This window comes from Alnus glutinosa, chromosome 14 (assembly GCF_958979055.1).
Source record: "Alnus glutinosa chromosome 14, dhAlnGlut1.1, whole genome shotgun sequence".
In the NCBI taxonomy this organism is placed as follows: Eukaryota; Viridiplantae; Streptophyta; class Magnoliopsida; order Fagales; family Betulaceae; genus Alnus; species Alnus glutinosa.
The window spans coordinates 24,532,727-24,545,568 of NC_084899.1; the positions used below are offsets into that span (position 1 = coordinate 24,532,727).

At 35.2% G+C, this 12,842-nt stretch overlaps 2 protein-coding genes and 1 non-coding gene across 4 annotated transcripts; 1 reads left to right on the top strand and 2 right to left on the bottom strand.

Annotated features, from left to right (window-relative positions):
* Nucleotides 1-674: 674 nt before the first annotated feature.
* LOC133856504 (bet1-like SNARE 1-1) lies at nucleotides 675-6,071 on the top strand. Of its 2 annotated transcripts, none has more exons than XM_062291549.1 (6): nucleotides 675-800; nucleotides 999-1,090; nucleotides 4,770-4,920; nucleotides 5,436-5,492; nucleotides 5,577-5,636; nucleotides 5,812-6,071. In XM_062291549.1, exons 2-6 carry the CDS (start codon nucleotides 1,077-1,079, stop codon nucleotides 5,899-5,901), a joined length of 372 nt encoding a protein of 123 aa, XP_062147533.1. In that variant the 5' UTR covers nucleotides 675-800; nucleotides 999-1,076; the 3' UTR covers nucleotides 5,902-6,071. The 2 variants fall into 2 exon arrangements, with proteins under 2 accessions (XP_062147533.1, XP_062147534.1); XM_062291550.1 differs by having other exon boundaries at nucleotides 5,755-5,894.
* Nucleotides 6,072-7,495: 1,424 nt separating this feature from the next.
* Nucleotides 7,496-7,566, bottom strand: TRNAG-GCC (transfer RNA glycine (anticodon GCC)). Its single transcript has one exon. It is a non-coding gene; the product is annotated as a tRNA-Gly (tRNA).
* A 3,795-nt stretch (nucleotides 7,567-11,361) lies between these two features.
* Nucleotides 11,362-12,529, bottom strand: LOC133857797 (transcriptional regulator SUPERMAN-like). Its single transcript, XM_062293142.1, has one exon. The coding sequence runs from the start codon at nucleotides 12,274-12,276 to the stop codon at nucleotides 11,728-11,730; it is 549 nt and encodes a 182-aa protein (XP_062149126.1). The 5' UTR covers nucleotides 12,277-12,529; the 3' UTR covers nucleotides 11,362-11,727.
* Nucleotides 12,530-12,842: the final 313 nt, after the last annotated feature.

Below are 12,842 nucleotides of genomic sequence, written 5' to 3' on the forward strand. Positions count from 1 at the left end.
CCTTGGAGCTTCTGGTTGGGGTGGCCAATCCCACGGGGATCTTTGTTTTTTGTTTTTTTTTTTTTTTTAATTACCTAGTAAAAAATAATGGATTTTTGGATAAATAAATTTTAGAGCAATAGTATTTTAGGAAATTGAGACAAAATATGATTCAATTTCAGTTAAAAAAACTTGGTCATTCATGTGTTGTTACCAAACGAAATAACAAGAATAATCATTTTATTACTGTTTATTATATTTCTAGAAATATCTGTTCTTATTCTTAAAAAAAAATAAAAATTAATGTATCAAAAGTGTTGGCCCGGAGGTCATAGGCTTATTTTTACTAAATTATATATATATATATATATATATATTCTAGGCTTAAAAACTAATTTTACTCCTATCAAAATTATGTTGGCCCTTAATTCATAAATTAAGTCTCCATATTAAAAATCATGGTTCTGTCCATAAATTTAATAGATGTGTGATAAAAATAATAATAATAATAATAATAATTCTTTATTTCTCGAAGCAATTTAAAGTACAAGATTAATCAATCAAGTAAAAATCTTACGGGCACAAAAAAAGGAAAAAAAAAAATATCAATCATAATATTTATTATTTTTAAAATATAATTAAAAAATAAGTGTCATAAATATAATATTTCCTACCCCGCCAAACCCAAATAGATCAGGATGACTCCCTCCCTAAAACCACTATATCTATGTATATTATATGAATCGCTCTGCCCCTTCTTTTTGGCTTTCTCCATTCACCTTCCTCTAACACAGTAAAACCCCGCGGGCTTCCCTCCAAAGGTAACGCGCCCGATTATCGTCTCCGATCCCCAATCTTTTTCTCAGATCTGAATTCCTTTCACTTCTCGAAACAATTTTCTCAAATATCTTGTATTATATTTGTGATTTTTCTAACATTTTCGCTGTCCGAAAAGTTTCTCTTCGTCTGATTGTTTTCGTTTTGGTTGATTGATTGTATGGAAAACATTTGATTCACAGAGTTTGGAAGATCGAAAAGTTCGGATTAGGATTACAAGAAGCAGAGGCGGGCATATAGAATACGTGATCCCGTGAGCCATGAACGCCAGAAGGTTAACTGATTTTCCAAAGCCTGAATGTGAATGCTTGGTTCTATTTTTCTCGAATTGCGTCTCTTTAATATTTGTTATTTACACGCTTTATATGATTCTTTTATTCGAAAACTCTCTCTCTCTCTCTCTCTCTCTCTCTCTCTCTCTCTCTCTCTCTCTCTCTCTCTCTCTCTCTCTCTCTCTCTATATATATATATATATATATATATATATATATATATATATATATATATATATATTGCCTGATTTAATTGTAGTAGGCAAGTGCTAGATCTGATCTGCTTAGATTGTTATGTGCAAGTGAACGTGTGAATTTTGCTATTGATAATTTGATATGTTCTTAGGGGGATCCTAGTATCTTCTTAGTGTTGTTTGGTGTGTGGCTATAGCCTATTGGCTGAGTGAATGAGCTGCCTTTTAGAGACCTTTAACATTAAGTATTTTGTGCATCTCTGGGATCAGTGTGGTTCTCAATTGGATTGGTTTTAGGTTGAATTTGAACCCATTTGGTCTGTTTGCATTGGATGCATGGGTTTGGGTTGGCTGTTCCTCTTTCTGGATTGCTGTAGACCATTACAATTTCGGTAGTAGCTAACCAATTTTGATGAAATTATATTGGTTGTATCAAAATAGTATTAAGAAAGTTTGATGAAATTCAATGGTGAATTGGCATTAGTTTAGCTCATGATGATCGGGTAAAATTGTAGTTTGGTTAGTCCATGTGGATGTTGTGGATGTGATGGGTTTTAGATTGGTTGCTCTATGATACATCTCAGACACTTAGTTTATCTAAGCATATAACAGACGGTGCTCCTTTTTGTAATACATTCTCTATTTATATGCTTTCTGAACTGCTATAGAGCATGTTTTAGGCTACAGTCATAATAAAAAAAATATATCTTGAGATACTGAATTCAATTTTGATATATCTACCAAAAACTGAACCAAATTTTAAATGAACTTGCTAAGCTTAGTCAAGTTGCAGATGTCTTTCTTAGATCATTTCGAGGCTGATGCTAATATTAGAAAACAAACGGAAATTCATATGAATTATTCTGTTTGAGACCTTAAACAATGTATAGAAATTTTGCATATCAATCAACTGTTTGTTAATTGTGAGGTTATCACGCTTTGGTGGCTGATACACAAGGATTTTGTATAATTAAACTCTTACGTTGATTATCCATCAACTATAGTATTTGCTTATAACTCCAATTACTGGGCCAGCTTTATATTTTCGATAAATACTCCAATTACGTAATGCTCTGGGAATTTAGTCCTGGAAGTCATTTTTTTGTTAATTATTATAACAAGATATAAGCTCTAATTTTACTCAAAGGTTATTTTACATTCTGGCTTATACGTAGCATATTGGATGATACTTTGTAACCATGGATTAATAATGAATATCTGGACTGGATCATGATATCAATATATGATGCCAATGGTTCATACTTGATACTAGTTGTCTTCTCTCTCTCTCCCACTCACTCACACACACACACACACTCACAGTTGGTATGCATCAAGAAATAAGGGAATTACTGACACGAAAAGGGTCAAAATGCGTGTTGCAAATTCTTGGTTTGGTTTTACTTAAGTTATTTGTATTCTTGTATATGAAAAAGAGTTATATCAGGATGTTCAAGGTATTTTTGGCACATCTCCAGGAGTACCCGTCGACTAGTAGATTCATAGTGTCTCAAAATGTGGCGCGATAAATAATTATATTCACCCAGCATGTTTTTTACTTATCAAAAAATGTGGGGTGAATATAAGTATTTATCAATTATGCCTTCTACTAAATTTCTAATTGGGTAAAAGACCTTTTTGGTACCTGTGGTTTGGAAACTTTATTTTTTGGTATCGGAGTTTCAATTTGCATCTCAAATGGTACCTGAGTTTTGGGGAAAGACGGATTTGGTACCTCTGTCTATTTTTCTGTCCAAAATTTAATGGATTGCCACATCAACGCCAGTTAACACCCCTAATACCGTGACACATGTCCAGTTCGCCATGTCACTACCACACACTTTTTTCTTTTTTTCTTTTTTTAAAAAAAAAGCTTAAAAAAAAGAAAAAAAAAAAAAGAGCAAGAGGACGCCAGCCTCTCCTTGGCCGGTGTCCTCTGAGAACGCCGACCATGGACGCCGGCGTCAGAGGATGCTGTCAGAGCTGTCAGAGGACGCCGACAAGGGGTTCAACAAATTAATCACCTGTTGAAACAAGGAGGGGTTCAACCGCATGTCAAACTCAATACCCGAATCTTTCAACCCGCTATTAAAAGCTTTGCTATTGGGAAGCCTCCACCTCCACATATCTCCATCTTCAACATACTTAAACAGTGGTCCAAGTCGGTCAAATTCACCCACCTCCACCACTGTCTGATTATGATCAAGCTTAAGTTTTTCCTTGAAATAATCAAAAGCAATGGTGGCCCCACTCCTCTCCATGTCTATCACCTTGGTCACACTCTCACCTGTCGCAGTCTCAGATAGCTTCTTAAGCACAGTCTTGTGATGGTCCAAAACGACCACTCTGGAGAACCCGCACGCACACATGCTCACACATAGGAAACCGAACAACAAAGAAACAAAAACAAGTACAAAGCCAAAAAACAAAAACCCAAACTTGTCGACTCTGGAAGAGATCTCCTGGACGAACCTTGGGGACCCCACAAATCAAGGAGGTAAAGATTGCCAATTTCGCTAAGAGGAAGTTGTTGTGCTGTGATGGGCCTTTAGACGGTGTTGGGAAAGAAGAGGGCAGGGAGGGAGGCGGCGGAGAAGTAGAGGTGAGCAGCGAAAGCTCCATTGGGGCACGGGTAGTGGTATAGTATCACCAACGCTTTTTGGGTTTTCTTCACGGACTTCATCGTGTTGGCCAAGCCCATCCCTGACGTTGCAGGCACGACCGTGATGCCATTTGGGATATGTTCTAGACAAGGGCCGCTGTCAGAGGACGCCGGCCAAGGTGAGGCCAGCGTCCTCTGAGAACGACGTCGGCTACATCTTGGAAGATGCCAGCCTCATCTTGCTTTTTTTCATTTTTTTAAGCTTTTTTTTTTAATTAAAAAAAGTATGTGGCAGTGACATGGCGAACGAGACAGGTGTCACAATATTAAGGGTGTTAAGTGGCGCTGATGTGGCAATTCGTTAAATTTTGGACGGAAAAATAGGCGGAGGTACCAAATCCGTATTTTCCCAAAACTCAAGTACTATCTGCGATGCGAATTGAAACTCAAGTACCAAAAAATAAAGTTTCCAAACCACATGCACCAAAAAGATCTTTAACCCATTCTAATTTATGGCGAATTTTACCATATAGGGAAACATATAACATATGGTATATAATCTATTCATTTTTGGCTCTGTGGAAAACACTCTGTCTATTTGTTTGTTTGTTTATTTGACTTTTTGATCTAAAAAAATTTTCAATAAAAAAAAAAAATTGTTTGTTTGTTTGTCTTTTTGTTCTAAAACATTTTTTTTTTTTTAAAAAAAATTGTGTTATATTGTTGATTGAGCATGATTACATTGCAACTGTGGTTTGCATATAATTGGTTTGTTTAACATGTTGAACACTGCACGTCATTAGAAATTTGAATCTTTTGACTCATCTGTTGAATTAAAGAAACTTCACTTGTTTGAATTATTTATCACAATCTCTTTGTATGCAGAGACTACCGTAATAACAGAGCTGCTCTTTTTGATGGAATCGAGGAGGGTGGCATCAGGGCCTCAGCATCTTACTCCTCCCATGAAATTGATGAGCATGATAATGAAAGAGCAGTAGATGGATTGCAAGATAGAGTCATTTTACTGAAGAGAGTAAGTTTTATCTTCTCCAGTAAGCTGAATTGTCTGTGTGTAGTTGTGGAAGTTCACTGGCTTGAATGTGCTTCATTATATGGTCAAAGAATGGACCAGAGCTTTGCGTTGTTTCTATTCAGTCTGTTTATGAGGATATGCAAAGGTGAAAAAAATGGAATTTGGGACATCTATCTGGACTTGGGATTGGAATTGTTATTGTAAATCCAAAATTTTGGTGGTGCTCCTCCATCCTCACTGCAAACCAAATGGAGCATCTACGAAAAAAAAAACCTTCTAAATAGAAGAGGGATGCCGTGAAAGCTTTTATTGGAGCATGCCTTCTCCATCTTGTTACTTCAATATCTAATTAAAACTCTTGTAGTGTATAAAGCTCCAGCAACTGTTTGGAATTGAAGCTTAAGCGAGAATTAACAGAACAATGTTTAGTTTAATTTGCATTTGGAAGTGTTACAAATTTCTTGCTTTTAAAGCTTGAATATCATCCAACAAATTTTAATGCATGTTACTTTCAGTTGTCAGGTGATATAAATGAGGAGGTGGAGGGTCATAATCGCATGCTAGACAGAATGGTATGCATGCAGCAGTTGTAGGCCCGTCTTTCTTATTGTTCTCTCTCTCTCTCTCAATGTAAGATGTGTCATTTTATGTTTCAGGGCAACGATATGGATTCATCAAGGGGAGTCTTGTCAGGAACAATGGATCGTTTCAAGACGGTATGTACAAGAAATAACATTTTTCCTATTCCAATAAATATAGATCTTTCTGCAGTTCGATCATCACCTTTTCTTCTCTTTTGTATTTTTTCCTATATGTTTGTTTAATTTATTTTAGGATCAAACATGTGCTGCTTCTTGGCTGCTGCTATGATGATCTTGTTTTACCTTGTAGATATTTGAGACCAAGTCAAGCCGAAGAATGTTTACACTTGTGGCATCATTTGTTGTGATTTTCCTTGTCATATACTATCTCACTAGGTAATCAATCTGTGATGGGATTTGATGCAGCTTCGCTTACCTTTATGCTAGACTGGGAAGACTCGTTTTCACTACATTACTGTAATCAATGTTACTCACTGCCTGTAGGGCATTTGCATGTATTGAATAGTTGTTGAACCCATGGCATGGTTGGCAGTTAATGTGCCTTTTGCATCTCTCTCTCTCTCTTCTCTCTTCGTTGCTGCTTCTGTTGCGTGTTCTGTTGAGTTTGGCTTGCCTCTAGTGAAAAATCACATTTGCAAAAATATTGTCTCCAGTGAAAAAATAATTAGAGTTCTCTTCAAATCTTGTAATTTACCCCGTTTATTTTTGCATTGGAAATTTCCAGTTATTTTTTCACCGGAGGCAAGCCATACTCATTCTGATCGAATGGTTTTAATCTTTTGCCATTACCGAAACATGCTCAGCATGGTAGAAAATGAGTAGCTGAGTCCAAAACCTGGAACGTCTATAACTTTCAGGGAGAAGTATTAAAAACTCGGGTCCATAAGCAAAGAACAAAGAATGTGAGGAAAAAAACTTTTAGAGCTCCCTTTGTTTTGCCGCCAGCCTTATGCCATGAACATAGTGCGTTCGACATTTTAGCTGCTTTGCCAAAATTTTGCTACTCCGAAGGTCTCTCGGCGCTTGGAGCAATTGAAGGTTGCCATACATCTACGGTGCAAGCCAATGACTTATACAAAATCTTCCTTGCAAGAAATTGGGAACCCTTCGAATTCTGATTTCGATTTTTTTGAAATCGGAATTTAATTCTAATTTACTGCACAAATTTCAAGATTTGATTTTGTGAGATAAAGTTTGAAAAAATTAAGTAAAATATGATTTGTTTTTAAAAAAAATAGAAAAGAATTAATATTATTTTTTATTGCCAAACGAATCAGGCTCACTACCCTGTTCAGCTGTGGCATTGACTTCTTCCTGATGGATATTTGTGACAGCACGACATAGTTGATATTAGGGTGGACATTTGTAGGTTGGGTTTACTGTTTAGGTTGTATCGTGGCATGGTCATAAGACAATAAAGTCAATTTTAATTTGATTAATTTAATTAAATAAGTTAGGCCCTTCAACCTTAATCCACTAATTTTGTATTGGGTATTTGAGTTTGTGTCGAGTTTGTAAGTCGTGTAAAAAATTGTTAACTTTAAATGTCTTGTGTCGAATTCAAGTGATGTCGACATATGAATATAAAACTTTATAACTTAACTTTAATCCAATTTAATTAATTAAACGATTTAGACCAATCAATTTTAATTTACTATTTTTATATTAGATTCGGATCAAGTTTGTGAGTTCATATAAAAAGTTTTGTGAGTTCATATAAAAAGTTGTGGAGCGTAATTGATATCTACTTTACCGTCCAAGACGATCCAAAATGATGTAAAATATTGGAAGAAAAGACAAATTTGAGAATCATGGGAAATCTTGACCAGTCATTCTCATTGCTAAAGTTTAGGTCTTCGTGCTTCCGGTTGTTTCCTTCTACACGGGTCCACGGGCAGAATTTGTACGATTTAGTCCAAACAATTATGCCACTTTTCAGATTCACCATAAAATTAATTCTCAAAAATTGATTTTGCACCAGCCGGGAATCGAACCCGGGTCTGTACCGTGGCAGGGTACTATTCTACCACTAGACCACTGGTGCTTGTTGTTGTGAAGCAGGATCAGGTTATTATAAATACAATTAAAATACCCCTACCATTGACTCATTCAGGATCTAACGAAGTCCTCTTGCCCGGTGTAATTGGGCAGGGGAATATCAGGTGGCCTAGTGTGCTTGGGCAGGAAGCCATTTCTCGTTTCTCATACGATCGAGATTGCAATTTAATTTCCGACCCCTTCTTTTTTTGGCACGGAATTAATTGCAGCAAATGAATCCCAAGAATGAAAAGAAAGAAATATATGAATAATGAAACAAATCCAATAATAATAATAATAATAAAAAGAACATAGAGATAAACGATAAGACAAAGAAAAGGAAAGAAACAAAAAAAAAAGTTTGATTAATTAATTCATAAATCACGTTATTGAATTTTCCAAAGAAATTGTGTACGTACGTACGTACATTGATATATATCTTTCCATGAATATTTTTCTTGAATAAAACAAAAATCATCAACAAATACCTAAACGATAATGATCAGTCCATGACGAGGTCAAAGCTCTTACGGCCTGCAGAGCGTTTCGTTTCCTTCGGTCAATTAGCTAATAATTAGATTCCTCCATTATATGATGCTAATTAATTAAATACAAAATGTCATAGTGTAGTTTGTAACCATTGAATTGCAAATCAAGTTGTCATATTAATTTGTATTATCCTAGATACTACATACGTACGTTTAATTTTGCAAAATCAGATCTTAATTTGGACGGTCAGATCGGGTGACGGAGCACTTGTAAAACAAGAAGAAAACTATCGGAGTGGTGCCAGCTGGCCAACGGCCGACAGGGGAGCCTCTGTAAATATTGTTGAGAAAATAAAATAGAGAGAGAGAGAGAGATTGAGTTTTAGGGTAGAAGAAACTCTTATCTTATTTGGAATGATTCTCCTTCTTTATATCAGACTTCTTGTCTAATTGATGTTGGGGGGCATGTGATTGTGGAATAGTGATATGTCATATGTGGGAAAAGGTTCCTAGACTTTTTGTTTTTATCCTTTCCAGTGAAATTGAGTAGGCCAGCCTTTATGTAATAGAAATGTTACATGAACCTGTTTTTTTAACACTCCAAAGTATTCTCTAACAATACAATTGTAGAGAGAGAGAGTAAGCAAATGCCAAATGGGATTAAAAAATGTTGTAGTGGAATGCTAACGTGACAACTGTCACGTTAAAAAGTAAGCACTTGAGATACTATACATATAAATCATAATTAGCAGCTTTAATCAAGGTTGGAACCAGGGGTTGGAGGGGGGGTAGGTTTGAATTTTTTTTCTTATTTGTTCTTGGGATTTCATGTACTTATTTTGAGTTGCCTATTAGTGTAATTGAAAATGGTGAGAAATTTAATAGGAATGTAGTAAACAAGAAAACGGTACGTACGTTGGCAAACACATATATATATATATAGCTGAATCATCTTTAAATTTTGTTGCTTATAAATGTGATTATTTCTTTCAATTCAATTATGATAGAAACATACCATCAAAGCCAACTTCATAATTGACACAACAAGCTAGAGAATTACACCTCCATGGGATTAACCTATCTATAGTCGAAAGCATATTCTGAATGGTCAACCAAGCCATGAAAGAGGGCCTCGAAAAGATTTAGCAAACTGGTATTTCCATCCTGTTCATGTTGCTCTATGTAATGCTCCTCTGACAGCTTCCAAGAAATATTGTTCAATTAATAATATCTATAGGAAACCTGATTTAGATCAAGCTTCTAATTAATTTCTATGTAGCAGAATCTCATCAAAATTAGGATAAACTACAATGTCCACACATTTACTTTGTATATTTACTAAAGTCATAAGACCTATAGCTATCAGCAGGTCGATCAATTTCCACTTGCCATTGCTAATTAGTAACAGAAACTACAGTAGCTTTTGGAATATAACAAAAGAAAAGTTATTGTAATGCATGCTTAGAGAAGGTGTCACGAGGATTGTTTTAAATGGTCGACCCGTTTGGTTAATACCATGAGTTTGGCTATTCGAGTCAACACTTAACCAATACACAGTTCTTGTGGGTGGAATCGTGTATCTAGGAAATGACCATGTTTTAAAGGGGTTCCATATCATTAAAAAAAAAAAACTTAACCAAGGCACTTGTAAAAGAAAAGTCATGTCAATATAACCTAAGAGTTTAAGGCTACCTTTGTTTATGTTTTTATTTTTTATATTTTGTTTTCAAAACAAATACTTTATAACAAACATCTCAACACATAAAATACTAGTTAAAACACAAAAATAATTCATTTTTATTTTTATGTTACGTCAAAATATTTTTTCAAAACAAAAAAAAAAAAAACACATTAACAAACATTTATTATTAAATATTGGACAAATTAAAAGACATACACCAATATAAGGAAAATGATCAAAACACTCACAATGTGTCTTGTTGTTGTACTATTGTTGTACCTCAAGAATGCAAGTATCATTTCCCATCTTACATTGTCACTTGACCTAAGACTTAACACTAAAAGCTTTCCCTTTTAAAATCTACGTGAGCACCCAATATTTAATTTTTCTCATATAAATTGCAGGGATATATAGATCACTTGGACACAAGTACTCTCACGAATCTTAAAAGAACTTTTAACAGTCTTTCAAATTCTTTGAACTCGTTTGGTACAAAATAGTTAAGAAACAACTCTAATAGTTTCGATTGCATTCAATCCCTTGGTGCAAAAGTCATGTCCATTGGTTAAAAGAGAATTAAGTACAACATCCTTAAGAGAAAGAAAGCATGCCTTTCAATTGGACATCTATCAAGATCGACATGCACAGAATTCAAAGTACATGGCCGATGCTGTATCCCATGAGACATGCCTCTTGACAACTTGAGAGTGTCATTTTACCCCGGTTCTGACAGCAGTCATTTCAACCCACAGTACCCACTGTTGGTTTCATCACTTTTAGTTATCTTTCAGTAACCATAGCACGCTTCATGAAGTCAATATATCACGTAAAAAAAGAAAAGAAATTATATTTAAAGATTCACATACCAACTAATTAGTAGAAAAAAGCTTTTGAATCGCCTTCAAGGGGAGGAGTTTGCAACTCTACATGTACGCAGGCACATCATTTATAGTCAATCACCAAAATTTTAGGGAAAAAAAATGAATTCAAGTAAATGATCATTCTTGGTTAGTGCAAGACACCTGAGAAATTCCATGGATAATATATATATACACACACAATAAAACCAGAGACTGGCAATAAAATCCCATGGAAGACTCTAAGGAAATGCGCCCCAATAACTGATCTCAGCTCTGGACACCACACTAGCTAATAGTTTTAATTTAAGGCATGTCAAAAGAAGGAAATTTTTTTGTTAGTGTATTTAATTAGTAATGTCACCTGATATGATAGTAAGGATAAAACAATATTAATTCAAGGTAAAAATATAATGCTACTGTTTAAACAAATCCTTTTTTTTAACACAAAAAGTAGTTTAAATTTTGACATATATATATATATATATCATTTTGTTTTGCATGATACTTAATTCCTAGATATCAGACGATCGACAGACATGAGCAATGAAATAGGCTTCCTTTGGTTGGTTAAGCTTCATGTTGATTTCTTTTGGCTAGGCAACTAGGGTTTCCAGAAGATCATTCAATATGACAATATGAAATGAGAATAGCTGACAAGTAATTGAAGCAAGCTCTACAATTTCTTGCTCAAAATGATAATTAACAGCACTCTAGCTAGTAATTGCAATATTTTCAGGGATCATGAGAGATTTCAATTCCACAAGTCGTGAAACTATATTTAGACAAGCAGTTTTATTTAGTTTGACATAAGAAAAACATGTAATGGGGAAAAGGGAAAAAAAGGAGGTAGAGAACACTTATAACAAGAACATCTCATAGAACCCTAAACTAATTTTGGGCTTGACATTACAGGGAGGAAAAATATTACCTTCCTTGGAAATCTTCGACTAGAATTACTTGTATATATCATTTTCTTGAAAACCCAATTGGAAACAATATTGTTTTGCTACTCCTCGCATGCCTTCTTCCCAATAGATTGACAAGAAGGAAATACTGATCAAATATGTACAAGTACACAACATTTATTACTCCATAAACGCCCTTTATATATATATATATATATATATCTCATGCATAAACTATGGATAATGACCAAGTCGAAGCTCCAAGTCCAATTCATCTTCTTCACTTCCATCTTCTGTCTTTTCTCTATCATCATCTACATGCCTTGGATTGATTTGCATGCTTACACTTCTTTGCCAATCCTCTTCAAACAGATTCATACGCAGTGGGTTTTGTACAGACAACTCATGATCGCTATGTTGTGTGCGTGGGGGTCTCTGAAGATTCCATGCCTGTGATGAAGGAAAAGATATTTGATAATTTACATTTACCTCATGAGAAGCTGTGGAATAATGTGTTGGTGGGTAGCTTTGAATTGGTAGATATGGTTTAAGACTGCCATAGTTTTCATTGACTGATCTGCTTGAGACAGCAGAAGGAATACCTGAAGTACTAGGCCTTGGCTTGCCTCTATCCTTCCTATGGATATTCATGTGCCCTCCCAAGGCTTGTGCTGTAGTGAATCCTCTCTTGCAAAACACACACTCGTAGGATCTGCCTGTGCCTGTGTCATCATGTTGCTCTGATCGATCGCTTTCTTCTTCACTGGAGCTCTTTGAGTCCATGGTAAAACCTTTCAAATATTCTGAGATTTTTCTTCTTTTTTTTTTTTGGCTTGAGAATATGGGAAAGAAGGACTGAAGAAGATGGAGTCTTATAGAGAAGAAGGGGAGTGAAAGGTGTGAGACAAGAGACAAATAAAGGACATAGGCATTACCTATGAGATTTGAGTGAAGGTGTGGTGAGGGAGAAAAGTCTTAGAAGTTTGCTGAGAGAGCCATTCGGGTGGCCGGCTTTTGGATTCTTTTTTAGCAGACAGTTTTATTTTAATGCATATTTTCTTTTCAATGCTGTCTCTCATTAGAGCTCTTGTAGCTTTCATCTAGGTTTTCTTAACGCGGTCTTTGCATTGTCATCTCTATTCTCTCTCTCTCTCTCTGATAATATATATATATTCCAACCTTCATATTACAAAAGGTAAACCTATTCACACCGGGGATTTTTACTCTTCTATGCTTATGTCCACCGCCAATTAGTGTGTCACCTTGGCGTACGGAGTACTTCAAGAATTAATTTAGTATTCATAATTACAATTTACATAGTAGTCAAAGTAAATTTTCAATAAGAAATA